Source organism: Ruditapes philippinarum, unplaced genomic scaffold (genome assembly GCF_026571515.1).
Source record: "Ruditapes philippinarum isolate M1 unplaced genomic scaffold, ASM2657151v2 ctg3283_1_1_1_1, whole genome shotgun sequence".
Classification (NCBI taxonomy): domain Eukaryota; kingdom Metazoa; phylum Mollusca; class Bivalvia; order Venerida; family Veneridae; genus Ruditapes; species Ruditapes philippinarum.
In genome coordinates this window covers 99,122-127,120 of record NW_026852255.1, presented here as the reverse complement: position 1 = coordinate 127,120, position 27,999 = coordinate 99,122, and the positions used below count along the sequence as shown (strand labels likewise).

Genomic DNA, 27,999 nt, shown 5'->3' with positions numbered 1-27,999 from the left:
AAGTTTGTAAATGATACAAAAATAACTTACTTCTACGTAGGCCTTTTAAGCTAATGAATACTGTATATCGGAACTTTTGTTTTCTTAACTTTAAATAATATATGTTAAATAGTCAGTGCTATATATGGTAACAAAGTTAGCACATTTTAAGATGTCATTGTGATGGCTAAAAAAGCAACATTAATCGTTGGGAACGGTTTTTATTTGTTGAAAGTAATTATTTGTCTTCTTTGAAGTCCTATAAAAGTAAAAGAAGTAGTACAAGTATCAGTCTTTTTGTTGGTGTTTCACAGTACAAGACATTGTATAAAGTTTCATATATACGAAAAAATAATGTTGATTATTAAGGTTTCATCAAGAATGGAATAGAAATTGTAATTATTCTTTTAGTATAATTTTTCTTGTTTAGCGACTTTTTTATCATATATAATATAACAATATTTTTTATACATATTTCAAGAAAGCTGCAAACATGCATTAATTTTCCAAATGTGAAGGTTTTTAAAAGTTTTAAAAGATAAGATAATTGTGGAAATTCATTTGAAAAACAGTTTGTGAGACCCTGCCAGGTGTATTGTAGCCGTTACAAAAGATTACATGCAAAAAGTTATTGGGACAACAAAAAAGGAAAAGATAAAATGGCCAACTTTGATACAATTCATGTGGAAAGATCTGTCTAAGAGCGAAAAAGTCAAAACTGTTTCTGTCACAAGTGCATCTCTTTATCTGTGAAAATTTTATAAAATAGAATGAAATAAAAGTTAACAGTTGAAAAACTAAGAGATAGCCTTAAAGCATGTTGACGGTAAAGGAGATTCACAACTGTAACAGTGAAGGGGACATGTATCATATAAAGAGGTAAGAGTTTAAAAATTGTTATTTTGATGGGAATTGTTGCCATGGAAATGTAAATAATGAAGAAAAAACATGTCATAAATTGAGATTTAACATTTTTTTTGTTAGAAATTGTTAACGTCATCAAAGATTTTTCTTAAATTATTCATAAACCTAGCTAGCATTTAGGTGGGTTTTAAACTTTAAACTGGGGGATGCTTGTTTGTCCATTGATTAATGTAACGGGGACAGGGTGGCATGGGTGTGACTGGGGGGGGGGGGATGGGGGCAGTGCTTCTGTGCAGTAGAATTCCACTGTATTATAATATATGGAGAAATTTTAAAAGAAGGCATGACTGTAAAAGGAAATAATTTCATATACATACATGTAGTTTAAACATAGGAATTTTAATTTATGTTAGACTTCATTAAAGGCATATTATTCCTTTAAAATGAATAAATTTTTCCAAGGACAAACAATGTTTAATGGTTTTAGAGCATGTTATACACTTATCACCTGAAAAAGAAGCAATGAATGTGAAATTATTTGTCATTTAAATAGCAAAATGTAAACAAAGTAGTATTTTGACTTCCATACAAAATACGAAATCACTATAACTGTACTAATTAACAAAAGCAACCGATGCAAAAGATGGTTCCAGTAATTGGCCAATGAGTTAAATTCAGAAAAATATAACAGTACACCAAAAATTGAATGGTTTTGAGAAGTAAAATTAAAAGCATTTCTTGGGCATGATGGGCCTTTAAAATGAAAATATCCATCTTTTAAAACCATGAATTTATTGATCTGTACAAAAGAAGATATACTTTTGAATTAGCAAGAACCTGTTCTTTAACCAAACAATTTACAAGCTGGTTATGAAACTTTTATTTTGAGTTGTTAATTGTCATATGTTTTTATACTAATAGAAGGTCTATTCCCTATGGTTATAAAACACTTGTAATGGTTATACAACAGTCAGTAAGTTACAGTACGTACTTGATTCTACACCAGTCTGCTTTATCATTCCCGATCAAACCTTACTCCTGCAACCCCTCCTCTCCTCTCCCTGACCCCCCACCCCCATTGTAACTCCATTGAGCTTGGAACCTGAAACAACTTTTTTTTTTGTCCCAGATTTAGTAGGGAAGTAATTTTCATGATGTCATTTGTGACATCATTAGGTGTAAAACTTATGCATTCCTTTTCTTTTCTTTTGTTACATTATGTGTCAAAGTGTGCACTTGACCGCAAAGTCTGTTTTATAATTGATTATTGCAATGCATGTTAAATTGATAATTAATAGATATACAGCATCATTGGGGTGTGTAATTCTTACAGAGAAATTAATCATGTCGTAAAATGACTCATCATGGAAATCACTCATGTGAGGAAATTGTTTACCTGCCGATGAATAATTAGCAGGGAGCAAAAATTTTGAAATGTTTTTGTTTTATGTACAAAGTACTCTGTTTTATATACTCTATTCATATATTGTATATTTGAGTAATTCAGCTTGCGCGAGGAATGGGCCATCATTGAGGGAGTAATATTTTGACTTCCATACAAAATACTAAATCACTATAACTGCACTAATTGCCAAAAAAATAAATAAAAAAAACAATAGAAGAAAAAGATGGTAAAGGTTTTAGGAAAATGAGTAACTTTTTGGTAACTATGGAAACTGATGAAAGTACATCAAATATAAAAAAACTTTTTTGAGGAATGAAATAAAAGCATTTGTGGGGGGGGGGGCATAATGGGGCTTTAAAGGTGAAAAATAATAATTGTTCTATTGTAACTCGTGGTTGTTGCTTGATTTACATAATGTTTTTTTTTCCTATTTGATATAATGCTTTAATTTTTCTGAGAAAATATATTAATGTAACAAATTATACATATACGGTAACCATGGTTATATTAAAGCCTCTTGACAGTTACATCTTCAGATTTTTTAAGCTACAACATTTGGATAACTTTAGCAAATGATGTCGTGAATGTGTATTTAAAACATGTTCTTTCTAGTTTATATTTTCACAGGTGAGTTTTAAGATATGATTTAAGGGGTCATAAACTTTCGACTTTAATCTGATGTGGTCATGTATGGTGATAAATTATCTTTTAGAACACTGGACATTACTTACACACAAGTCACCTTGATGTTGTGACTCCCATATTAGATTTTAAAGTATTTTAGATTGTTAAAAGTCTACCTAGATAACCAATATCTAAAGGATAAAACAATGTTGTAAGTGTTTGTAATATGTTAAAAAATGTACTTTGTGCGCAATTATACGTTGATAAAAATAGTTTGTACTGTTTAAAGGTTTGACACGAAATTATTGTAGATTGTTATATGTACAAACATACTATTTTGTTGATTAAATTTTAAAAACGTTATATTGTATTGAATTTTTTAAATGTTCATTATAAATTGATTTTGACATCTGTGGCTGGGGGGTTTAGTGCTGGCATTTGAGCACTTTGGGTTCGAATCCCGCTATGGACTTCGAATTCTTTTGTGCAAGGAAGATAATCCAGTTTACTGACTGAAGGTCAATGGTTTTACTCGGGGTATCCAAGCGCAGCGTATTACATACAAAAAAGATGGACGGACATCTGAGGTCTCCCCCCTTGCTAAGCTTAACTTAAAAATGTGTCATATTGACCTAAAATGGTGTCCGTTGTGACCAGTTAAATAATCCATAAAATAAAGGGAAAAAAGTTTATTATGACTTTAATTTTTTCCATTAACCCGGGGCGAACCCCACAACACACCCACGCACAAAAAGATTTATATAAAATATATATATATAAAATCAATTGATGAAAATGTAAATTAAGTTCAGGTCAGCATAATTAATGTCAGAATGTTGCTCTTTCACTATTATTTCATATAAAACTGGACATCAAAGGTCAGGGTATATCTGAAGCTAGGTCATAATGATTTTGTAGCTGCCTAGATACAGATGTTACTTGTTGTAAAAGATCCATGTTTGATAATATAAACATATAATATAGTTTTCACAAAATACAAGCTATAGTATTACACTAGCCTTAGGGAGATTTTTTCACAACATTTGAGCCGTGTCATGACAAAACCAACATAATGGGTTTGCGACCAGCATGGATCCAGACCAGCCTGCGCTTCGGCGCAGGCTGATCAGGATCCATGCTGTTCGCTATCAGTTTCTCTACTTGTAATAGAGTTGGTAAGCGAACAGCATGCACAGGCTGGTCTGGATCATTGCTGGTCGCAAACCCATTATGTTGGTTTTGTCGTGACGAGGCTCAGTTCTTGATGCATATAGAATGACCAGACTTAAACAGATATGTAAAATTAATGTTAAAGAAATTTTGCAATCACTGAACTTTTATAATTTTTACCAAGGTAATATAGTTTTTATTGTAAATATATATTATAAGAAGCAAATTTAGCAAGATATCTAAGCCTGGCATGAGGGACCTTCAATTAAATTGTATGTATACATATATATATTTTTATTTTTTTTTGGAAACAGGTACAAAGAAATTGGTGCTTAAAGATTCTAAATACATCTTATGTTTGGATGTAAAATTGAAAGTGAAGTCTCAGCTTTTATGTAACTTTAAAACATTTCTTTAATGCCTCTTCGAATGTTTTTTTTTTCTCTCACAAAATACTCTCAAAAAAATCCTTTGGAAAAAATAAAATTAACAACTGATAATTATATGATATATTTTTTTTTCAATTAAAATGAAGTTGGTTCTTGTTCTGACATGTATATTTACAAAAGGTACGAAACCCGGGTCGTCACGACACAGTCATTGGTCAGTGTGACCTTATTTCTTATACCAGTCCTCCATTTATTGCCTTTTATATAATTATAAGATAATTAGATAATTAAGATAATTAAATATATATATTTTTATTAACATTATAATCTTTTATTTCAGACTTTAAATTTTGAAGAGATTTTTTTTTTTGAAAGGCAGTTTGTTCCTTAGTAAAACCCTATCATTTTCTCTGATTATGTAAATTAATGCTTAAAAAAAAAATCTTAATTATTTTGATAACATTGTTGAAACAACTCATTTTAGATGAAATGGAATAAGAGAAATGATTTTCCTGACAGATATTCAAATAGAAAAAAAATCAACTGCAAAAATGAGAGAGAAGAGATTGTAAAAACGTATAAAACAAAAATAAACAAAATTCCCGATTGGTGCCCCAAGGGTCAAAGTAGCTTGACCAATGTAAACTAAACACATGTTGATAAAGCAATTATTTTGTAGTCATTTTTGAGATAAAAACGTTCACCATCTGTTATAATATTTTCCCCTGACAGCCATTATGTAACTTTTATCCATGCAGGTCAAAAGGTTTTTGCTGCAGATATAATGCTTTTAGAAAAATTACAGAGATTAACTTTCCAGTTCATTGGGGGGAAAAAAAAGAGAGCAAGATTTTATTGAATTTTGATCAAATGTGAGTGTAGGAGAAGATCAAGAAGCTGCATTATATTGTAATATCTCAGCCTCCCTCCACTTTACACTAGTAATTAATTAACACTGGATTAATTCAATAAAAAAAAGAATCAGTAAATTCATTTTTCAATTAGAGAAATTCATATTGGACCTTAACCTGAAATAGAGAAATTCATATTGGATCTTAACCAGCTGAATTTCAATTATTTTAGCCCAGCTGAAAATGTCCCCCATTTATTTTTGTGACTGTTTATTTTTGGGACTGTCCATTATCAAGTTTGAATAGTTGTTTTTAAATATTATTTAAGTCATGATGGGGCTTTAACAAACTCAAGAGTTACATCCATTATTTAACAAGTCTGATCATAGCCATTTCACAAGCATTTTGAAGCTTTGTTAGAAATCATGCACTAAAAATGTTTTAGGGAAGTCAATCTTGTATTTTGACCTCTTGGCTTATTAGTTTTGACTGCAGATTAATTTTAAGATTTAATTTATTGTGCGTGTTTTGTTGTTTTATAAGTTGAAATGTAGTTTCTGAATTTGAATCCTAAATTTGAGAGTTCAGCATGGATTCAAGTTTTTAGGCATTCGCCTGAAACTTAAGTTTTTTTTTATTCTCTTGAATGCACTCTTTTTCTATATTTTCTATATAAAACTTAAATAGAAAAAAAATGCTAAATTTAGGGTTTTCAGGTTTTTCTAATATTTTTAACTTGTAGTCATGGAGTTGTTATAAGCTTATTAAGATTGCATCTAGGCAACAATATTTAAAGATAATTTTTGAAATTATTTATTGGATTGATAAGTAAAAAGTATAAGAATTAAAAAGACAGTTCAACATCAATATATATGTTGTTAGAGTGCAGATTTGCTGAAAGGATTAGGTTATAATGTGGGGGGATTTAGAACAAATAAAGCTATCTTTTAGTGGTAATGGTCAAGTCTAATCTACTGACAAGTTCTTCTTAAACATTACATCATCTTTATCAGCTGTTGAAAAACAAACCCTAACAAATATCATTCGGAGTTACGTAACTTTGTGATCCTTTTCAAACAGGGTCATCAATATATATTAGTCAGATTTAAAGGTACTTTATTTAGTGTGACTTTTATGATCTGTGACTTTTATGATCGACAACTGTATTTAGTGTAACTTTCATGGTCCACAACTGTATTAAGTGAAACTTTCTCATAATCAGCAGAATTTTCATTTAAAATAAGAAGTTTGTGATAAGTCTTAAAGAGCAAAAGAAGTCAATTTATGAAAGCTGGTTTATTAATTTATTTGTGTGTGGTTATATTGTTTAATATGCTTAAAATAGAAAATTTGGAAACAAAATCGTCCACTTTACTTATTTAAATATAGTGAGCGGACTGGTAAATTAGAGGTTTCAAGGGGTTTTTGTATTGTTTTATATATTTTATCTACGACAAATTTCATATTACACTTTGATTATTTTGATTAACGATGTATCTAAAAATAACATATTTAACCTTTAGGAAAGCTGATGGTCCCTTAAATATCATTGTACAACAAGTGAACTCATTGGAAATTAAGTTTTAAAACTTTTAGAAACCAAAGAAAATGAGGAGCTTAGAGAATAATGTAGATATTTAACATTTGTGCCATGCCATGACAAAACCAACATAGTGAGTTTGCGACCAACATGGATCCAGACCAGCCTGCGCATCCGCACAGTCTGATCAAGATCCATGCTGTTCACTTACAAACCCTATAACAAGTAGAGAAACTGATAGCGGATGCGCAGGCTGGTCTGGATCCTTGCTGGTCGCAAACGCACTATGTTGGTTTTGTCGTGACGCGGCTAATTTTATTCTTTTAATTTTACTTTGGTAGAGGACCTTTAATAAAAAGCATTGGTCAGTGTAGGAATATACATATGTCGGTCAGTTTGCACTCATCTTTGTAAAATAGATAACAAAACACTTTAAGCTAATAGACCCATGGTCAGTCCTAGATGATGCTTGGTTACCAAACTGTTTTACTGGACACTATCTCAATGTACTGTTTATATAGTTATGTAATACAGAAAATGGATCTTTGCAAAATGGCCTTGTTCAAACAGAAATTGTGTAGCCGGGGTAAATGTTTGCGTAAATACGTTGTTGAGCTTTTTAGCTTAGTTTTTCAACTCGTTCACTCAACAATGGAATGTCCGTTTTTGATTGCGTAAATATTTCCAGAATATTAATGATTTGCAGTTTTCATTATTGAATGAGTAGAAATGACGTAAGCGTTGCTTTAAGCATACATGTGACGTTGGTATACGAAAAATATATTGCGGGCCTTCACAAATATTGTTGTTTATGACATCAGAATAAAGAGTTTTTTAGGACGATCTATGACTGTAAATTGCATTATTTCCTCTGCCATTTTTGAAAAGAAATTTCATGAGTCAATATGCAATATAAATAATAAAGTCAGAAGTTCAGGTATTATATTTCTATTTTTTGTGACCACCATTTCAAAGATATTGAAAGTAAACAGTTCTGCACTTTTGCATTTAAGTCACTGGCACATGCGACCATTATAAGTAGGCTTTTTTTGCATATTTTGACCATCTTTAGTTATTTACATGGGTTGAAAATGCTGTTAAGGTGTCTGCCTCTCAACCCACGGGGTTTTAGGTATAAGCTCTATTGAGATGCGACACTCCTGTATAAACCAATGACACCTGTACATAATCCCTTTGCACAGAACTTGGGTCAGTGCTTTAAATAAGCTAGATGCTTTCACCCTAGTCATGCAAAAAAAAAAATATGTATGAAAGTGGAGTAAATCCAATGCATTGCCAAGAAGAAAAAAAAAAGAAAAGAGGAAAATATTGAGGCATTAATGTTTATTTTTCTAGAGCAGCTAGGTGAAATAGTAAGGGAAAGTATTTCTGTAAACAATATTTTTATCTCCATGTTTTATCAGATCAGGATGATACCGGGGTTATATAATTGAACATGGATATATGTTGTTATAATGTATATTTACCTGGTCTGTTTTAGCTGTATGAAAGTCTTACAACGGAAAAAAAAACATGTATAGATTGGGAATTTTTTTATCCCCATCTTTTATATGTATGAAAGCATTATAACAGAAAAAAAAACATGTATAGATTGGGAATTTTTTATCCCCCAACTTTTATCAGGGAAATGCTTATTTTCTTGTGCTTGAATCAGACAAAACATCCCTGAACATTCCGAGATATTTATATACATGTATACTATATTTAAGTGAAAATAGTAATACTTGTTTATAATTACAGTAATTACAGAAATTTGGAAATTTCAGAAGATTAATGGCTGAGTAGTTACGCTATTGCAATTTTTTTTGGATTTTTTTGACCTGTCAAATTTTAACAACATTATAATAGAAAAAATGTTTAATAAAACAAATATTGGTCCATATTTAAATTTACTTGAATTTGACTCCAGGATATAAGAAGTTTTAAGGATGTGTTTTTTAGTGATCATATGTTTATTGTTTATTTTTCTGAATGATTTTTTCTTTGATGTATAAAAAAACAAGATTGAAAAGATTGCACAAAGTTGATAAAAAGACATAAAGTTGTCACAAATTTGTTAACAATCCTTTTGATTTTGATTTTTTTCCTAAAATGTCCTCTGGCATTTTGTTTTTTTTTTGTTGATGGTGACATAATTACATATGTTGTTTCCTGATTTACTGCAAAGATAGTGTCAGAAAATACAAGTTGTTGGTGATATTGACCACTGATTTAATAGCCTGAGAAAAAAACATATGGTGATATGTACATACAAATTGACCATATATATACATGTATAGATAATGACTATTAACTGACCAATTTGATTTATAATATTTTTTTTTATAAATGAAGATCTTTATTATTTATCTATCATTATTGTAAAGAACTAACTTAGTAATATACTTGTAAGCATTTGTCACAATTGTGCTGAAATAATGTTGTTTTTTACGATATAAGCTCAACCATATGGCATATTTTTCCCTTTTTTATCCTTAAAAATCAGAGAAAATTAATTAATCTTCACTTGGGAACAGTTGTTTAATTGTACTGTATTTCTATTTTCAGAATTAAAAGTAGAAATAAAGTGAAAATAAATACCTATAAACTATATACATACATTTTTACTGGAAAAAATCTATCAATTTTTTATTCTTAAGAATTGGAGAAAATTATTTCTTCACTTAGGAAAATTATTTCTTCACTTGGGAAATTTATTTGTTCATTTGGGAATAGTATCTGTTTGTAATTGTATTTCTATTTTAAAAATTAAAAGTAGCATAATTATGTTTGGAAATAAATACCTATAAAATATATACATACATTTTTATTAAAATAATAATAATAGTAAAAATCAAAAAAAAATTCCAGCAATTAGGAATTGTGTATAATATAAATGCCAATACACATGAAGACACTGTTTGACACCTGTCAGTCTATTATCCAGGTATCATATAATTATAATATAACCCCCTCATTAATCTCTGAACCCCCACTCCCCACTGAGTGTGTGAGTCTGTAGTGTTTGTTGTTGTCTAGAAAGATAAAATAAGACAAAGAGAGAAAAGAAGGAAAGAAGGACAGAAAGAAAGAAAGAAAGAAAGAAAGAAAGAAAGAAAGAAAGAAAGGAAAAAAGAAAGAAGAAAGAAAGAAGGAAAGGAGGAAGGAAGGAAGGAAGAGGGAGGGATAGAGAAAGAAAGAAAGATTGATTGATTGAATGAATGAATGAATGAATGAATGAATGAATGAATGAATGAATGAATGAATGAAAAGGAAGGAAGGAAGGAAGGAAAACAAAACAAAGTTGCATTATAATTATTAACATGTATCATCATTAATTGATTTTTGCATAAAAGAATAAAGTTAACTATAAATCTATTTATACTAAAATCAATAATAAAAAAATGTAAAAGAAAATAAAGGTTAATTTTTGCTTCAGTATTTTCATGACATAGTAGATTATTATATCATGGTGTTTTTCTTTAGTCTACAAAATACATTTGTGGTGTTGGCTTTGTTTTTAAATGTTCTATATACAAAGATTTAATGTTTGGGGGAAAAAAACTTTATAGCAGATAATTTGACTTATAACATTCCTTTTGAAACATTAGATTAGATAACCACATACAGTTGACATTGTTATAATGATAGATAAAATCACTGTCAGTATATAAACCCTGGCCAGATCTTTGTTATCATTTATAACTATATAATGTTGTTCAGCATCTTTTTATTATGCTTTTACAATCCGTTACAATCCGTTACAATTTGTTACATGTCGGCACACAACGGGGTGGCTTATCAGTAAAAATTGAATAATAAGTCATCTATATACATATACATTATATACTTACATACTTACACCCCCCTAATCTTGTAAAAGGTGAACCTTTGCCATTTTTATGAGCATGTCAAAAAGAAAGACCCCTATAAATCGTTACGGCAACAAATTAGTTAATCAGTTATAAGAAAGAGATAAATGTGAATATTAAAGCGGATTAAATAGATAGTGGATAGACTAGAAAAAAGATTAGATAAATTTGTTAATTTAACTCCACAATCAGATTATATTTGTTCTAAAGGACAAAATCTTATTATATATATGTGTTTGATGTGGGAACGTGCATTTCAGTAAATATGACGGACATTATAAGGTATGTTTTTTGATAGATTGTTTTTTTGTTGTTGCTTTTTTTTCTCTGTTGTTCTTCAGATTCAGTTGATACACTGTCCTATTTATTTTGTATATTTTTGTACTGATATATATGATTAAAAATCAGTTATTTTATGCACAGGATTTTTGGTTGACCTTGACAAAAGAAAAGAAAAAAAGGCAGCTATTGCTGTAATAAATAAACATATATTTCTGTAGATATAGTATACATCATGTTAACAAAATCTGAAAATGTTAAGGCTTTTTTTTTGTGTATAAGTAAAAGTATATAGGTAAAAATACTATCTACAAAACAATCAAATTTAAAAAAATTGCATTTGATTTAAAGTATATAATTATACAAACTGTTACATTAGTCTTTTTTTTTCCATTAGTCATCTCTACTTTTGTTAAACAGTATATTAGTATGGATGAAATATATTTTGTTACCTGATTTCCTGTAAAACCCATTGATTATATCTATATTAGAAACATAAAGGAAGGGAGACAACCTGTACTTGTAATCAGTTTTTACAATTAAAGGGAAGGAACTGCTACACGGATAATCTTGTATATAAAGACTTAATGACATTTATTGAAAAGACGCTTGACTTTTTACATGCTTGAAAACAAGGATGTCCTATTGGTTAGTTGTCTTTTCATCAATTTGAAGTGTTTAAAACTTTCATGATTTTTAAAAGCCGACAAACCACTTCTGAAATGACGTTTCGCGAATAGGATTTTCTTTCTGATTTGCAAGTTTTATCAAAATAAGAAATAAAACAAATGTTCATTTTCAAGTATAAACAACTTCTTATTAATGATCGATAAAAATCATTCCATTAATTTTAACATGTGGATAATTATCATTTATTTAACATATTAGCTACTTGACGGTTACACTCAAGTGTTTCCTAGCTGCACTTAAAAACTATCAAAAATTATCTTTCAATATGTATTGGAAAAATTGAGATATCAAGAATTTAAGGCCATTATGACAGTTTTTGTAAATTTTCTGTTTTTCTCGTGCTGTTTTTTTTAAACAAAATACTATTTACTAGTGTCAATAAAACATCTAATTTAATAAATAGTGATTATGTATATAAGGAAAGGAAGAAAATAAAAAAAATTGTGATAATTTTTTTTTGAGTAGTTTTTCAACCTGAATTTATATGATAATTGATTGGGATTATAAACCTATTGTGTAAAATGTGCATGATTATTGGCCCAGAGTTGATGAAAAACAATTAAAATTTTAACAATTTTAATGAGTTTGGGATGGTGAATATACATATATATAAAATGCAATTTGAAGACAATGAGTACTTGAGATATAGATACACCTACTTAGAAGAGAGGTAACCTTTGTAGTTCACTTTTCATTTGTTTGAACTGCGCAACGAATTTTCTTTTATCGTCTCTAAGACAATTTGAAAATATAACAGTTAAATGTGTTATTTTGGATTTATCTATACTTATTTAAAAGGTATAAAGTTTTTTCTTCTAATTTACTACATGTATTTGTTTTTCATTTTGTTTATTATCATTCATAAAGTTTCATAGATTTTTTTATTATATTAATTAAACTTAATTTGTCATGTAATAAATTTGTATAAATCAATGGCCACATTCATAATGAATATTACGTATGCAAAAAAAAAAAAATTAAAAAAATGTATATTTAGATATAATATGACTTGGAATTTGATTACGGAAATTTTTCCCCCTGTGTATATTTTTCAATTAAATTGCCTTTGATATTATCGACAATAAATCTACAATGGTCGGTAAAGGCATTGTTCATTTTTTGCGTTTGTGAAATGTATTATTTATACTTTGTACATTTTTCGGATTAAGTTTTATTACTTCAAATTCCATTCAATAACCCAACCTTTATGTTTTTTTATATCGCTATACAAAAGAACTTGACTTGCAAAAAAATATTTGCATTAGATCTTTTATTGCTAAAGGCAAATGGAGCATTTAATGTTGTTTTTTTTCGACTACACAAAAAATTCTTTTCACGGGAGTTAAAAAACAGCTTTTACAGGGTAAAGCTTTAAGATATATCAGTTTTTACACTTTGTCATATAAAATTTATTAGCGGGACCTGTTTTTTAAAGATGAAGTTATTTCTCATTTAACAGAGAGAGCGTACTTTAGTGTAGCGGGGTTAAAAAAAAATACAAACAAGATAAGATATTAGGGTCAGCGTTTGATAAAAAAATTAAGTGTTTGAAGACGTGAGATAGGTGGGGTCATATTTTAACTTGTATCGTGTACAATATGGGAAATAAAAACAGCGCAGTAAGTTTTTTATTTGTTTTGGATCTTGTGAAATGTTGAAGTTTTAATAAAAGTGCGGAGCATCAGTTATATATAAGGAGTGTTTTTAAGTAAGGACTTGAATGAAAGAGTTGAAAAGTTTGATAAATTGAATATTGAAATTGAACTGTGCTTTGAGTTAAAAGGTATATGATTTTTTGGTATTGGATATATTGTTATATTGAAAAATAGACTAAATATATGGTGTTTATAATACTGCATGTTTGTAACATTGCTTTTCATTGGAAAATCATGATGATTATATAGTTTTATATATAAGTCTACTGTCAATTTATGAAGAAATCTCACTTTTTTCTCTAAAAAGGATCCGAAGTTTACTGTATTAGAAATACATGATAAATCTTCCTGACAGTGTGAATGTATATAAACAGTTGATTGAAATATAACCCTCGCCTAGCAGCTCTGGTTATATTCCCAAACAACATTTTATATAAGGTCATATAACTTGTCAAAAATTCTTATAACCTAATAATGTAAATGTCTGTGACTGGTGTTAAAATAATATTATTTTCATATGTAATGAAATATTTCAGTTTTGTATCTAAAGATGATTTTTGTTTTGTTTATTAGAATGTTTGCATATACATGATAACATGTCTGTCTGTCTGTCTTTGCGCATAACATAATTGACTTCATTTTTTTCACTGATAGAAATTAAGGTCATATGACAATGTGTAGGAAGGTGGCCAGGCTTTCTGTTCTTATCTGTTAAATAAATTATGTGAATGTTGTAACCTGGAAGAATTGATGTTACAATGCTGTAACATATACTTTAAGTTAATTATGTTGTAACAGTGGCCTGGTGGTTACTATGACATTAATGGCTACAGATTCATATATTATTTCCAGCAAATATTTTCAGCAGTTAAAGTACACAATTACTGTATTGAAGTAATTTGCACAAGTTTTTATGCATAAAGATTTCAAGCTTACGATTTCTAACATAAAAAATTCTTCACCATTCACAATATAGCTTTCAAATATGATGTTTTTTTCCGTTAAGATGGCATTGTTTAAAATGGTCTGTTACCATCATCGATGCAGTATTGAAAAGATGAGATAAAAACACTGCTTTAAAAAAATAATAATAGATAATTTATTTATAATTTTTTTTTCGATCTGTTTTCAGGAGTGAAGCAGTTTCTCCGCAGGCCGCAGATGTCATCGGCAACGGGCTGAATTCGCACGAACAAGACATCGCTAAAAAGTTAGAAAGAAACTTCGAGAAATGTGACAAGAATGGTGATGATACTATAAATAGAAAACTAGACATTAACGCAGAATCACTCCGTGAAAAATATCCGGACTACGTTCGTTCCGGTTCGTCAGATGTAGACAGTGACCTAGAAAAGGAGGAGTTGAAACAGGGCGAAGGTTTTTCCGAAAGAAATCATAACTTTGGTTACTCGCAACACTTACCTAGCAATATTAACCCGTATGCGTCTGCCTTCGGTGCCGAGGAAGCCCGTCTTAGATTTAATTTGGAATCGGCCAAATTTAAGGAACGTCTCGGGTCAATCGGGTTATCTCAATTCCGGGAGGAGGAGTTACACAGGCGCTACTCACTTCAGGACAGTGTTCAAGATTCCGGCAAGCAGGCGGCACCGAGTTCAAGTCCAGAATTGAGTCCAAGGTCACATTCTCTTCAAAGTTCACCTCATCAGTCATATAAACTTCAAGATCATGGTCCAAGGTCAATCCATGATTTGTCATTTGAAGAACAAGATACCAATTCTTTCCTGCCACGTATAAAAGAGGGACTGTTCTTCTGTCATCTTTGCAGTTTCTCAGGTAAATAACATTTGAGCCACGTCACGACAAAACCAACATAGTGCGTTTGCGACCAGCATGGATCCAGACCAGCCTGCGCATCCGCGCAGTCTGATCAGGATCCATGCTGTTTCGCTTTCAGTTTCTCTACTTGTAATAGACTTGGTAAGCGAACAGCATGGATCCTGATCAGACTGCGCGGATGTGCAGGCTGGTGTGGATCCATGCTGGTGGTAAACGCACTATGTTGGTTTTGTCATTTACTTTTCTGAATGACTGTGAATTCACTTAATTTCGCAGATATGAAATTTTATGGTTTTGTCACAAAGGACATTATCTTGGGTACTTAAATTTGTGGTCTGTTTATTTTTCCAAAAGGTAAAATGTAAATATTGTGATGCAAAATAATCTTACAGCAGACGAAATGAAATTTCATTGGATCTTAACTTCATGGATTGATCTATCCCCGAAAACCGCTAAAATAAGTACCCCACAAATATTTTTTTTTAGATTCTGTTTTACATTACCTTATCATCATTTACAGTCCTCATTAAAGCACATTATATTCCCTAAGTTTTCTTTTAAATCGACAATGCTTGCAGCCCAGATAAGCCCATTTTATTATTAGTTTGCCATGATTTAAATTTCGACTATCAAAATATCAAACACAAAATTTTCAACAATATAGATTCTTGCTGGAGTGCATGGATATTCAGACAAGCTGTTTGAGATTGCTAAAGAAAACAACAACTTGCCCCTGATGGGGTTTGAACCCAGACAGCTAATGCTCTTTCTAGTCTGACCATAAAACACTTGGCCATGCAGCCACAATTTTTTAATGTTTTGATGAGGAAATAATAACTTCACTGTAATTTTTGCTTTTTTGTGATCATCTGACTTGTTTATATATTGCTACAAAGATTTTGCGTTATTACTCTGCCAAATTAATTTTTATATTATACCAAAAGGGATTTTATTATACAAGTAAAAAGGCTATAACTGGACAACGGTCATTTGTTAAATGTTTATATTTTCTGTCCAAAATGTGACGAAATGAGCATAATAATGTAACTGACCTAAATCCAGTGGTCATTTTGACAAAAAACTTGCTATAATGCCCCCAGAATGCGAGAAAAATAATGACTATTTACTCATGCCTGACATTTAACAAATAATATGACCATTGATAAATTGTAACACAGTTTTTAGTAACAGTTTTGGTTAAGTTATTTTTAGTTTTAAAGCTGCATACTTCCAGATGGATCAGAATATTTTAAGAAAATCAAACTAGAGAAAAATTTACAATGATTTTTGGAAAGGTTATAATATACAAGAATTAAGTAAAAATTTACTTGTTTTGTGCCCATTAAAGACTGATTTTTGTAGTATTTAACGCAGGGGCTATTTTTCATATTTTGATTGCGTTTTGGTAATTTACGTGGATTGTAAGTGCCATTTGTAGTGCCTAAGTTACTTTCTTTCTGCAGTTCACAATATTATACTTTTAAATACATTTTCAAAATTTTCATGAAAATTATTATGAATGCTGCTTTAACATTTTATGGTACTTGAGGGTACAATGATATTACATTGTGTATTTTGAATTTTGATCTTATATACAGTATGATTGTCAATACCTAGCAATAAACTTGAGGGGAGGGATGATTTATTTATTTTTGACCTTGTTTGTTACTCAGAAAAATAACTCCCTTGTTTATAACTTACTTTTACTTTACCCTTTGCGTCTTAGTTTGATTTTGTCAAGGTTGAAAGCTGGACCATTTGAGCTGCACCATGACAAAACCAACATAGTGCGTTTGCGACCAGCATGGATCCAGACCAGCCTGCGCATCCGCGCAGTTTGATCAGGATCCATGCTGTTTGGTATCAGTTTCTCTACTTGTAATAGAGTTTGTAAGCAAACAGCATGGATCCTGATCAGACTGTGCAGAATTAACAGAGTTAAAAAAAGCATTCATCATTTTTACTGCAAAAGGTTACCACACTGGTCACTTGGGTAGCAGCAGGCAATTAAAGCGTTTCAGCACTGGTTTCTTGGGTAGCAGCAGGCAATTAAAGCGTTTCAGCACTGGTTTCTTGGGTAGCAGCAGGCAATTAAAGCGTTTCCGCACTGGTTTCTTGGGTAGTATTAAGCAAAGCGTTTCCGCACTGGTTGCTGGGGTAGAATTAAGCAAAGCAGTTCCACAATAGTTGTTTGCGTAGCAAAAGCAAGCAAAAGGTTACAAGTATGTGAACAGGAGATTTGGTTTTTTATTTTTTATACAAGAGTATAAAAAAGTGAAGGAGGCTTAAATATTAGAGGTTAAATTGATAAGAAAGAGGTCAGAGGTCAATTCATTGATTTTTCACATGTGATTTATAGTTTTTACATTAGAAAGCTTGACTTTTTGTTTTGACTTAAGCAAACAGGTCATAAACCATGTGAAATATTGACCCTCACTCGTAAGAGTCTTTTTTGATGTCTTTTTATAGGAGAAAAAATGACTTAGGTTATCAGCATAGGGACAGTTTAATAGGTGACATAAATCTGGAACTTAAGTTTAAGGTTAAAGATTGTATCTTTTTAAAAAGTAGTCCTCCTGGATTATAAACTGTTAATTTAGTTGTAGTGTTTATATTAGATGGTTTAGGTTTAAGTTCTTTTATGTAAGAATATTACTTTATTCTTCTTGAAATTATAGATTTGATTTAATGTGAAGGAGCAGGGGATTAAAAGGTGTAACAGTAAACAGTTTTGGAATTCATTGACTTTCCTTAAAAAAGAAAAATGAAAAAAAAAAATGTGTAAATGTTACTATAAATAGTCATAAATAGAGTTCCTATTCATTTCTTTGACACAATTGTCAAGGTAACTAACTTTTCTTCGTTTCTTTCGCTCAGGTACTGGATAATTTTCATGCGCTGAAAATGCATAGAAGGGGGCATAAATTCAGGGACTCTTCCTCCATAGCAAAACCTTGAAGGTCATCATAAACATAGATTATGACTGTTATTATTTCACTGTTTGTGTTAGGTAAAAAATGAATATATGAATAAATCTATAATATAATATGTTACACATATATTTTAGGTACAACACAGGGAGATTTTGACCAACATATGACTGTACATTTTGAGCATATATGTCCACACTGCGACTACAAATCGAGAACCGAAGGTCGATTGAAGAGACATATTAAAGATTTCCATACGGAAGATCCGGACGGTGGTTACAATAGGACAATGCCTGGTCGACCGAAGGTGTTCCGGTGTAAACAGTGCGAATATTCCACTACAGACAAGGTCAGTTATATCTTTTGTATTTTTATCTCAAATTATCGTTGAGATGTTAAGAAAAAACTTCTGAGCATGGTGAATTAATTTTTACAAAAAAATAGTGATAAATTCAATGTATTTATATTGTGGCCGAAGTTCTGCTAAATTTTACTTTTTGATTAAAAAAAACAGATCAGCTGCAGAATGTCTTTGGCTAAACAAGTTGCATAATGATGTCTTTGGCTAAACAAGTTGCCTAATTACGTCTTTGGCTAAAGGATGTACTTTGTGCTGTCTAGTTTAAAATTTATTTTAGTTTGATTGTGTTGGAAACTATAAGCTTATTGAAACACTCTTGAATCTTTCTGGAACCAACCAGTACTGAGCAATGAATGTAAAGTTTCTTGCTCAAGGAAACAATTATGGCTTGCCCCTGACAGGGTTTGAACCCATGCAGTCAGCAATCCTTAGATTACTAGTCTGACGCATTAACCGCTGTCTTTGGCTAAAATACTCTGCTATATTGTGTCCGTTTTGTGAAAGCTCTGCTAAATACTGATATTTCTGTTATCTTACACATAAACAAATGCAAGGAACAAAAATTACTTATACATAATATGGTACATTTATTACTTTCAATTACATGTGGAAACATTTGTTCCAGTTTTAGTTTTATGTTTCATGACAAAAAGAATTAGATATTTTTTTCACAATCTTCTATAACTTCTTAATTATCGTTTCTTCAAAAATTTGAATGTGCCAAGATTCATGGTTTTCACAAGAGGTGAACAATTCGCCTTATTTCATGCACAGATTTCTTTCACTAGTAATTGTATTATTAATATTGATATTTTTCTTTTAGATTGAGTTTTGGACACATTCACGATCTCATATCAAGGAAGACAAGTTGTTGCAGTGCCCAAGATGTCCGTTTGTAACAGAGTACAAGCATCATCTAGAATACCATCTACGCAATCACTTTGGGTCGAAGCCGTTCAAATGCCCAAAATGCAACTACGCCTGTGTGAACAAGTCAATGTTAAACTCGCACATGAAATCTCATACTAATGTTTATCAGTATAGGTAGGTAAAACACCCCTAAATCTTTGTCAGTTGTTGCTTGTCTTTTGTTTAATTTTGTCAGTTTTTGCTTGTCTAAATTTGTTTAATTTTGTCAGTTGTTGCTTGTCTTTTGTTTTTTAACTAAATATTTGAATATGATTGTTGAACAATTTTTTCACTGATTCATAATTAGACTGTGCCCCATCCTTACTTTCAGACTGTGCCCCAACTTCACTTTAATTCTATGTTCCAGCTTCACTTTTAGACTGTGTCCCACCTTCAGTTAAAGTCTGTGTCTCGGCTTAAATCCAGCAATGAAAATAAAACTGGGACACAGTCCAAGGTCAGAATGTGATATTGTTTCACACCTTGACCTTAAAAACAAAAGTACTCTCTAAAAAGGAATCACAGCCTTTTTACTACAACAAAAACAAAATTATCACTTTTGTTGAGATATTTTTAGGGAAATAGATCTTTTGAAGAATTAATATTAACTTTGTCTGTTAATTTTACCAGTATGTTGTTAATTTTCACTATAGTTTAATGTTACTTAAAATCAATATTTAAAACAGTGAGCATAATCATATAGATATACAAAAGATGATAATGGAAATATTTTTTCTTGTTTCAGATGTGCAGACTGTACTTATGCCACCAAGTACTGCCACAGTTTAAAGCTTCATTTACGCAAGTACAATCACAAGCCCGCTGCCGTCCTCAACTCAGACGGCAGTCTACCGCAGGGAGTTGATGCTACAGCTTCGGGCCTTTCCTTGATGGCTAAACGTGGGCCACCCCGCGGTCCTCGAGGGCCAAGGAAAGATAAACTTGACCAGAGTCCAGGCAGCTTTTTACCAATGCCACCATCACCCATGGCACCACTCCCTGGCCTACCAGGTATGATTTCACCATTCTGGCCTCTTATGCAAGGTCAGATGCCTGGCAGGCTTCCACATCCTCTAAGTCTCGGACCACGTTTCAATCCGCAGTTTGCACGATTTCCAAACTTTGGTATCAAGACAGAAGAAATGACATCGCCAACTGCAACATCCAATTCAGATCCATACAAGTGCAATTTATGCAGTTTTGTCGGCACCAGTCGGGAGGTTCTTACGAGCCACTTAGTCAAAGTGCACGCTTCGGAAAATCAGGATTTGTTCACAATGTTTGGTCTGTCATCGGAAACATTGCTAGAAGATAATCAGAAGAGAATGAATGCGCTCAGTTCCTTCCGCTCACCAATGAAATCCCCGAAATTAGATGCAGTCAGCCATGGAATGGACATCAATTTGAACGGAAAGAAAGAATCCAATGAAATGAAGAAAATCAAGCGTGAAAATGAAGAAGCCATGAGTGTGTCTCCTTTTGCATTTATGAATGGTAAATTTCAGGGAGCAGGAAATGTTAAAGATGAGGGAATAGACATTTTGAAGCAGATGACTTTAAAATTTGGTTCAGGACCAGTTGATTTAAAACGTAAACGCCCCATCGAGCCAGTACCTGTTGTACGACAGGAGGCTATGACCCCTGATACCCCTGATAGTCCTCTAGATTTGACAAAGCCTAGAAGTTCCCCTTCAGTTTATCAGCAAGAAAGCATTAACAAGCACGAAGATGTTGATGGGGAACACTCAAGTGGTGAAAACTCGGTCTATTCAAATGAGGTGATGTCACCGACTCCAAGGAAGCGCTCAAGGAAAGGCAAGGCATATAAGCTTGACACGTTATGTATGAAGCTACAAGAAAAGCATGGAAATATGTACGGTAGCGATGAAGATTCTTCCGCAGAAAATGATGAAATGTACACGTCTGACTTACTTCCTGTTGAAGCAGACGGTCAATCACCGGAAGATTACAGTGGAAATGATAATAGCTACGCAGATATCGACTCGGACATTGATAAACAGGAAGAGAAGACTGAGAAAAATGTTGATGAAGAAACTAGTGACATCATGCCCAAGTTGGATGTCAATATGGCACCAATGAATAATGGTGAAAATAAAAGAGATGGACCTCCAGCAAAAGAGGAAGATAAAAATGAAAACAATTCTGAGAAACTGGCAGAAGAAGATCTTAAGAAAATCCATGCCAATCTTGAAATGTTGAATGAGACGTCTGGTTTGAAGAATAATAGAATTGACAATTTTGAGGACATGAAAGACAATGATGTATCTAATTACGAAAAAGTGTTTCAAATTGACGAAGATATAAAGAAGTCACCATCGCCACCTGGATTTTCCAGTCATAATCGGCGGAAGCCAGTGGCAGCAGCTATACAGCGTGGCGCAGATATTGCTTGGAAAATTTTAAACGATCCTAAAATGGCTGATCCTGCGAGACTTATAAAGAATGGCGATAATGGACACAAGCTTGAATTGTCTCCCTTAGATAAGAAGCTGTGGCTTGATGCACCTTATTGTACGAAGTCACAAAAAGGCGATTACGAGTGCCCACATTGTCAGATTTCCTTTGGAGACTGCATTATGTATACCATGCATATGGGTTACCATGGATACAAAGATCCGTATAAATGTAATATGTGTGGTGACACGTGTAAGGACAGAGTGGAGTTCTTCCTTCATATTGCAAGAGCTGCTCATAATTAAAGACACCAATATCAGATAACTTGCACAGTTAGTGCTTCATTGACTTTTGCTATTGTTCGAAACGCGGAGATAAATAAAGACGTTAAGATATTTTGTTCATATTAAGAAATTATCACATGTTTATTCAAATAACATGAGTGTTATTGAAACAATTGTTATTGAAATCCAAGCTGTTATGGATATGTAACAGACAAACTGCAAAAACTGCTAAACATTTGTAGAAAACATCAACTGTAAAAAAAATATCACAGTGCTGAATACGGAACAGACTTGCTGCCCTCTAAAAGTGACCAATCAGAAAACAGTATTTTTTGAGAGATGGTCTGTATGACTGGATATTGTACCATTTTTATTAAGTTAATCATGAAGTTATACAGACATATACAGGCATCAGTCCTAATATTTCCAATATTGACCTGTTTATTATGTTATATTTGATTTAACTAGTCAGTTTTACATTATTATGTATATATATAATACTTTTGTGTATAAAAGTCATGCCATATGTTTTGCTGATATATAAGCAATCATATTTTGTTTGTCCATTTGAAAAAAAAATCAAACAGTATTTCTTTTTATAGTAACATTCCATGTTTCTACAAAATTATTGCTCCAAAGTTTTAAAATACTATATAGAACTTAAGTATTCAAACTTTTTCTGGAAATTCCATTGCTTTGGTTCAATATTTGATACTTTGGTTTTATTTTTGTTACTTATGTTCGATATTTGATTCTTTGGCTTTTTTTCACCTACTACAAGATACTTACATTAAATTTTATGTATTTTTATATGCCAATGTATATACTGTACCATTCTGTTAATGATGTGTATTATTATTTTATTTTCTTTGTTATTTATTTTTAGCTGCATTATTTTGTTGATGTACATTTGTAATCAAGATAGTGTATTTTTTTTCTCCGTTCTTGTCTTAAAATGCTATGATTGTATATGTATGTTAAATATTGTGAAATTTCAGAATACTTCAATAATATAAATCCTGTAATTCTGGAAAAACTTGAATTTTCTGTTTAATATATATACATATTTTTTCTTTTGACATTATTATTTGAAAGACTTCCTATTGGTTGAATTTAGGAGAAAGTAGTCTGGCAAGACAACAGTGAATATACAGAAAATATGTTTCACTGCAGTGAAAAATAAATTTTTTCAGTAACAATGGGAAAATGAATATATGCATCTTATTTCACCAATATTTCATATATGAGTATATATAATAAATAAGAAAATCACAAACTCCGGAACGAATAAACATACTTTGTATAATTATGCTATTTAAAAAATCATATTCAGAATGATGTAATCTTGATTTTTTAAAGTTATGATATTTGTTTTAGTTCTGATTTAAACAATATATTTTTATTGACTTACTGCGTACAGAACTGTACACAATGCAATAGTAATAAGAAATCCTCTTTTTGTTTTTTGTTATTTTGTTATATAAAAGTTATAATGTATTCTTGCATTATGTTAGCTGCTTTTTTGACATATGTTTTTAGAAAGAATTATCTTAAATTTCTTGAGAAATGGTTTTATCATAAAGCAATAAGAAATATAAACACGTGTCACTATATATAGAATGGTTATGTTACTGAATAGACTGGCTTACAGTATGTGGACTGTACTTGCATTGGTAGCCAGCTCGATTGGGTCACTGACATATTCCAACATGAACAACACTCTGGTCACTGACATGTATTCCCTCATGTAAGACTCTCCATTTGGCCACTTACATGTATTCCCCATGTCTAAGACACTCAATTGGGCTATTTACATGTTTTCCCCATGTGTAAGACACTCAATTGGGCCATTTACATGTTTTCCCCCATGTAAGGCACTCCCATTATGTTTTTACATGGTATTCCCTCAGGACACTTGACTGGAATGATCATATGAATTCCTTTTGATAACACAGTCCAACTCAGAAATGTGATGCAAAAGAAGAAGTTATTGTTTTATTTTCTTGAAAACAAGTTAAGTTTTGTTGCATATTGCCAGTGCAATTTTATACAAATACCTGGTATACGCATAAACCTTTCTGTTGACATGTTTAAATTATTTGATCTCTGTTATTGTTTTTGCAGCTAATACATTCTCATTTGTTATCATAGTATTATTTAAGCAGGGAAATAACTCTTATCATATCAGGAAATTAGGACACGCCATCCTTCCATTTTCATTTTGTTTTGAATTTTGTTGTTTTCCTTAAAGCAACCTTCAGCTTTTATTTTTTGTTGATAAAACAGTTTCGTACTTTTTCAAACTAAGTATTTCAGTAATTTTATCTTGGACCAATGGAGTGTTTCACTGTTAAGCCTTCTTCAAAACAGCGCCACAAGAGCTATTTATATCGCGCAGTGACGTTTCTAAAAATAGAAGATTGGGAAACGATCCTCTGCTTTACTAATTTACATATAGAGAGCAAATTAGAGGTATCGAGGGGTTTTCCTTATTGTCTTTTGTATTTTATCGCCAACAGATTTCATTTTACACCTTAATTCTTTTGATTCGACAATTATATGAAACAATTTATCTAAAAATAACATATTTAACCTTCAGAAAAGCTGAAGGACGCTTTAAACCTTCAAAGATTCATTACAGACAATAAAGTTTTCTAACTTCTAGTACTGATGCGTCTTTAGTAAAAAATTTCAAACAGCGACTTCCATTGCACAATTTAGTCAGACATTCCAATTAATACACTACCATGTTTATACCTTCCATCCTCATCCAAACCTATAGCTCAAACTTGTGTATATTTTAGCCGCGTCACGACAAAACCAACATAGTGGGTTTGCGACCAGCATGGATCCAGACCAGCCTGTGCATCCGCGCAGTCTGATCAGGATCCATGCTGTTCGCTATCAGTTTCTTTACTTGTAATAGGGTTGGTAAGCGAACAGCATGGATCCTGATCAGACTGCGCGGATGCGCAGGCTGGTCTGCATCCATGCTGGTCGCAAACCCACTATGTTGGTTTTGTCGTGACGGCGCTCATTTTGTTTATGCTTGCCAATATGTTAAACCAATGCCTTTTTTCTCAGGGATAAGTTAATGGTATTTATTGTTAACATTTCCAGTATGTTATTTGTAGTAGAATTTACACTTGTTAAAGCACTGGGACCAAATACTTTGAAACTGTCAAGTGTAAGAACTGTCAAGTGTAAGAATATCTTCGAATTGTCTCCCCTGAATTTTGTGCCCAGTCTACACCAGAATGCCAGGATGTCAAGTTTTCATTGGTTGTTTTTATTTGATTTAAAAGTTACAACCAATCAAGTGACAGTATTTATAGGAAGGGTAGACTGGTATCTACATGGGATATTGTTATCCTGCATATAATTTTTTGCAGAAGTAAGACACTTGAATAGTTTTCATTTATTGGTCTCCAGAATACGTTAATTATGTAGCTATTTAATAGTTTGTTATAATTGTGAATGTATCTGTACACGTATTTATACATAGAAATCCAATTATATTGTTATTCCTCCCATATAATATTCTAGGAATTTTTTTTTTTATCTTTTTTTTTTTTCAATCCTAATTATACAACATGTGACGGTCAGTCCGCAGCGAATTAGCTATTCTGTAGTAGGTATATAAAAAAATTGTGTATTACATAATGTTCTAGTATTCGGATTTGTTTGCATCACATGCATACTTACATTACCTCTCAAGCCAGGGGCCATGAGTTTGAATCCTTCTTAAGACTCATATGACACCATTACTAGTTGGTCCAAGCAAGAACCGTATATGCGGCAGTTATTAGTTTTTTAAGTAACCTGCCAACATTTGGTACTCTATTGATATTCAGGTAATAGAATTTAAACAAAGGAAATATCAATGTTAGTGCAATAACTGATTAACTCCTATTAAATTTAGAACGACTTACTCCGTTACCACACTTTGGTGACGAAATTTAATGACACTTTGAAATAGTAAATTTTTTTTGACATACTCATTTTGTTTCAAGTCTGGGCATTAAGTATATGCATTTAATAATGATGTTTTGTTTTTCGTTCATAAGATAAAATTGTGTTTAATTAATATTCATTTGCTGAAAGATTATTATGGTGCTGATTTTAACTGGCACTTTGAATCAGAATTGTTTAAACACATATCTTGTAGTTATGTTCTCTACATTAAGTGTTGCATTGAATTACAATTTAATAAGTAACAAATCTAGTGTATGGTTTAACCCTTTAACAGGTTATATGACCATAAATAAACATTTTTTTGCATATATTGCTGACAACTGTTTATATATGGCCATATATATTATAATACAGCAAACTTGTAGAGAAAAAAATGAAATTTCTTCATAAATTGATAGCAGGTGTGAATATAAAACTATTTAAACGTCACAATTATCCAATGAAAAGCGACGTTACAAACATGCAGTATTATAATGTAACAAATACATTGATTAGTATAATTATGACATGAATAAAAGAGATGCATTTATTCCATTTTGTTAAAACTGTATTCAAGTTGATAATGTGTATATAAAACAATGAATTTTGAATTTTAATCTTACCTATTAGTTAATCAGTAACTAAATGTAATCAATTTGTGTAAAAGTGTGTATTGCTGGTATATTTACGAAGGTTACCTAGAAATTTATTTGAATAATACTTAAACCTGACTACCTCAGTCTTTAGTCATAGGCTTGCCTTAAAAATAGCGTTTCTGTTGCCCTTGTCAAGTAGAATTAGAATGTGTTTAATCTAGATTCTGATTAATTTAAATTAATTTTAATTAGAATTTTGAAATTTTTTGATGATGAATAAAAAACACTTCAATTTTTTTATTTATTTATTTTTTTTTTTTAATATAGTAAAGCAGAATGTTACCTAATGAAAATTTTGTTAACAATTTTTAATGACTTTTTTAACAAAGTTTTTTTAACACTTAACATTGTTAAGCAACATATTTGTTAACATTGTTAGATAAACGTTTTATCTCCAGCATTTAACTAAATAGAATGATTAAAAAAAATGAAACACAGCATATTTTATATGTGTATTTGATTGAAATAGATTGTAGATATTTTGATATGATTGTTAATTTCTTTTTCTTAATGTGCTCTATATGGTGTGTCAATAATCATGTTCTTTATGTATATACAGGTCTTGTGTCTTCTTTTTTCATCCCCCTTTTTTTGCCCCATTTTTCTTCCCAATTTTTATGCCCCACTACTTGAAGGGAAGCTAGAAATTTGTCATACTGTCACACTGTTTGCACGTACTCAGGTGGATTTTTGGCTTATAACTCGTAGGAGTCTATGAGTTCGTTGGAGGGGAAAAAAGTTACTTATATGGGGTGAAAAGAGGTTCCTTATGGGGTTTTAGAGATCAATTCCGGGCTCCACCCCTGCCCACCTTCCGATCCCAATCTAAAAATGCATCAGTGTAAATGGAGACTTGCCCCTCAACTGGGAAACTTCTTTACTTGTATATCTTACAGGAGCAACATTCTGAAAAGTGATTTCAATATCAAAAATACAAAAAATATGTAAAATGATACTCCTCCCCTACTAGACTTGCCAGAATATGAATGTTACAAGAAGCGAAATGACCTCACTTGGTGTGAATAATGGACTGTCCTTGGAAGTTTGAATTAAAGGGAAGTAGCTTTCAACACAATAAGCTAACAATAGGACAGTGCCTGGTTAGACTATATTGATGTGTAAACTGACCTGACTACTGGTGGAATGCTAGCAACATTTAAATTCAATGTATTTACATTGTAGTTAAACTTAAACCTACTAAATTTCTGCAGTGGAATGTGTCCAGCTTTGAGTTTGGAACAGTGCATTTGAAATTTAAGGGATTTCAATATTAAAAAACTTAAGTTGAGCTATCAACAGTATAAAGTCTGGTTAGACTTTACGGATGTGCAGGTTGGCCAGGTGCTATACTGGTTACCAAGGCTATACATTTCAG

At 31.5% G+C, this 27,999-nt stretch overlaps 1 protein-coding gene across 1 annotated transcript; it reads left to right on the top strand.

Moving 5' to 3' along the window:
• The first annotated feature begins 554 nt into the window (after window positions 1–554).
• Window positions 555–27,180, top strand: LOC132754344 (uncharacterized). Its single transcript, XM_060744966.1, has 5 exons — window positions 555–858; window positions 14,451–15,112; window positions 18,183–18,394; window positions 19,230–19,450; window positions 20,061–27,180. Exons 1-5 carry the CDS (start codon window positions 797–799, stop codon window positions 22,033–22,035), a joined length of 3,132 nt encoding a protein of 1,043 aa, XP_060600949.1. The 5' UTR covers window positions 555–796; the 3' UTR covers window positions 22,036–27,180.
• Window positions 27,181–27,999: the final 819 nt, after the last annotated feature.